Source organism: Gossypium hirsutum, chromosome D03 (genome assembly GCF_007990345.1).
Source record: "Gossypium hirsutum isolate 1008001.06 chromosome D03, Gossypium_hirsutum_v2.1, whole genome shotgun sequence".
In the NCBI taxonomy this organism is placed as follows: Eukaryota; Viridiplantae; Streptophyta; class Magnoliopsida; order Malvales; family Malvaceae; genus Gossypium; species Gossypium hirsutum.
In genome coordinates, this window is record NC_053439.1 from 47,080,182 (window position 1) to 47,083,511 (window position 3,330).

Sequence of the window (3,330 nt, forward strand, 5' to 3'; positions counted from 1 at the left end):
GAAAATTTAAAAAATTAACAATATTAACAATTAAACTTAAATTTTAAGTTAAAAAATAAGAGAAGGTAAATTGAAAATGATTAAATATTTACTCTAGAATTGAGTTAGAAAATATAGCAACATAAAATAATTTGAAAATTAAAAAGAAAAATATTGGAACTACACGTGACGTTGTGTCTTAAGTTATTACAAAGATTAACCTTTGATTAGGACATTAAACTTGTTCAGTCTATCTTTTACTTTGCATTTATTAGTTTAACTAAACTTTGTTCTTTTGGTAACGGCAAGTTTATGCACTCACATCATGCCGCGAGTGAGGAAAAAGCAAACTAAAATCAAAGTTGAGGGGAATATATTTAAGTAGGTTAAAATTTGACTATGGTCTCCGTGCTTTTTAAAATTTGAGAGTTTAGTCCCTATGTTTATACTTTTAGGAATTTAATATTTTTACTTCTTAGATTTTAAATTTTAAATCAAATTGTTAACCCTGTTAAATATTTTTACTAAAAAAAAACTACTCATTTAGTAATCATGTAATTAAAAGAAGATGTTGTAATTAACCTAAATTTAATAAAAAATTAAAAGTATTAACAGTTAGACTTGAAATTTAAAATCTGAAAAGTAGAGGAACTAGATTCCTGAAAATACAAGTACATGGGCTAAATTTATAATTTTCAAAAAGTACAAGAACTATAGGCATATTTTAACCATTTAAGTATTACCACTAAAGAAAAATACAATTTATAATAAATTCAAGGCCAACTTATAATTTGGTCCATCTACTATGTTAAAATTTAAAGTTTATTCTCTATATAATTTATTTTCATTATATCAGTAATTATCTCAGTTAAAATGCTAATGTCATTCAAAATGTAATTTTACTATTGAATTAATTTATAATTTTATAATATCTAGAGGAACTAAATAAAAATTATTATTTTAAAGATTAAAAATAAATTATAAAATCTTGAAATGTGAATATGTTATTTTATTATTGTATTAACTAATAACTTTGCAATTTCTAAAAATATTAAATACTAAAAATTTCACTATTTGGCTAACTCTGGCGTATTGACATGAATTTCTTTCATTGTTGGAATAGATTCATGTTAATATTTTAATTAAAATATTTATGTACTAACTAATAATATTATAAAATAGAAGATCAAATTGCATCAAATTAAATTTTAATAGGAATAGAATTATAATTTCACTTACATTAAAGATATTATATTATAATTAAGGGTAAACTAAGCCATTAAATAAGGGTTAAAAGTAAGATTTTGGTCATCCAAGTATTAAAATTTTGTAAAATTTTAAATTAGAACAATAAAAATTTTATTTAATCATTAAAAATATAAATAATAAAAATAATAAAGATGCATTTGAACTCTCATATGGTATGACGAAAAAAGAGGAAAACATAAAATTAAGTATAGTTTAGGAAGCATATGTATAGGTTAATGAAGAATAAATTTTGTTTAATCTTTCGGATCATCCATTTTCACACCATCCAGTCGTACTCGCGCACTCACTCGCTCATTCAAACAATCAAAAGCCTCTCTCCACACTCCATCCATTCCTTCACTCTCAAACTCTGCAAAAGACAGAGAGAGAGACCCAGCTTAAAGGCATGACAGTTTCATTCTTTATTTCCCATATTACCCCTCTCACATTCTTTTGTTTCCTCCTCCTATCCTCCTCCACCGCCGCTGATCTCAACATAACCTCCATCCTCTCCTCCTTCCAAAACCTAACCTCCTTCTCCTCCCTCCTCACCTCCTCATCAGTCGCCTCTGACCTCACGCGTCGCCAAGACCCCATCACTTTACTCGCCGTCCCCAACTCTTACCTCTCCATTCCTCCTGCTTCCGACCTCACGCGCCGCCTCCCACCGTCCTCACTCGGCGACATCCTCCGCTACCACGTCCTCCTACATTATTTCTCCTGGACCGACCTCCTCCAGATCCCGCCGTCCGGCGTCATCGTAACCACCCTCCTCCAAACAACTAGCCGGGCCCCTGCCAACTTCGGCGCCGTCAACATCACGCGCAACCCGTTAACTAACTCCATTACGATCCAATCACCGGTCACTTTCTCCCCTTCAAACGCCACCGTTTTGTCCGTGATCAAGACGCTGCCGTACAACATCACGATCCTCGCCGTTGATTCCCTCCTCGTTCCGTATGACTTCAATTTAATGACTTCAGAAACCCGCCCTCCCCTGGGCCTCAACATTACCAAAGCCTTAATCGACGGCCACAATTTCAACGTTGCCGCCGCAATGTTATCCGCCTCCGGTGTCGTCGATGAATTCGAAGCCGACGAAGGCGGCGCCGGGATCACACTCTTCGTCCCCACCGACGGCGCTTTCGGCGATCTGCCGGGAAACGTGAGATTACAGTCTCTTCCGGCGGATAAGAAATCGGTGGTTCTAAAATTCCACGTGCTTCATTCATATTATCCTTTGGGTTCGCTCGAGTCGATCGTGAACCCGGTTCAACCCACGCTGGCGACGGAGGATAACGGCGCCGGCAGCTTCACTCTCAACATTTCTCGAGTCAACGGATCCGTTGCGATCGATACGGGGATTGTTCAAGCGTCGGTTACCCAAACAGTTTTCGACCAAAACCCCGTCGCCATTTTTGGGGTTTCCAAGGTTTTATTGCCTAGAGAGGTTTTCGGGAAAGATTCAGCCGGGGCAATGGCGAAGCCGGGGAATCCTGTGGTGGGGACGAACGTTCAGCCGCCGGAAACATCCCCGTCCCCGGAGAATTCACCTTGGTTAAGCGGTCCAGCTTCATCCCCGTCGGGTTTTCACGAAGATATGAAATCTAACGGTGAGAGATTCCGATTGCAAAGCTGCATTGTTGCTCTATGTTGTATAGGATTGTATCTACTGGTATGAGCTTGAACCTTGAAGTTTATTTATTTTTTTACTGCAAATTACTTATTTTTTGTGTTTATTTTTCACAATGAATTGAATTATTGGCTACAAAAGAAGCCATTTTTTAATTTATTTTATGCAAAATTGAGAGGGAAAGTTGCTATATTTTTAATCAGTGTATGTCCTAATAATAATAATAATAATAGTAATTTATATTAAAAAATTCATCATTTTTGCTTTCCATCTTGTAGTTGTATAAAAATGTAAAGGTTTTTCTTTTTCATTAATTGGATAATTAATGGAATTTTGAAGAACATTCCTCCAGCTTATGCTGCATGGTTTTGTCTCTAAACTTCAATACTTTAATTTTTAATTAATTGGTTTTCTTAATTAGCACACTTTTAAATTTTATTTCCAAAGAGAAAATCATATGGAATTCTTTT

General features: G+C 35.1%; 1 protein-coding gene across 1 annotated transcript; it reads left to right on the forward strand.

Moving 5' to 3' along the window:
- The first annotated feature begins 1,549 nt into the window (after nt 1-1,549).
- LOC107950167 (fasciclin-like arabinogalactan protein 4) lies at nt 1,550-3,049 on the forward strand. Its single transcript, NM_001327566.2, has one exon. It carries the CDS (start codon nt 1,634-1,636, stop codon nt 2,906-2,908), a length of 1,275 nt encoding a protein of 424 aa, NP_001314495.2. The 5' UTR covers nt 1,550-1,633; the 3' UTR covers nt 2,909-3,049.
- The last annotated feature ends 281 nt before the right edge of the window (nt 3,050-3,330 follow it).

Coding starts and splice junctions, on each gene's coding strand:
- LOC107950167 (NM_001327566.2), top strand. CDS start 1,634: ATGACAGTTTCATTCTTTATTTCCCATATTACCCCTCTCACATTCTTT.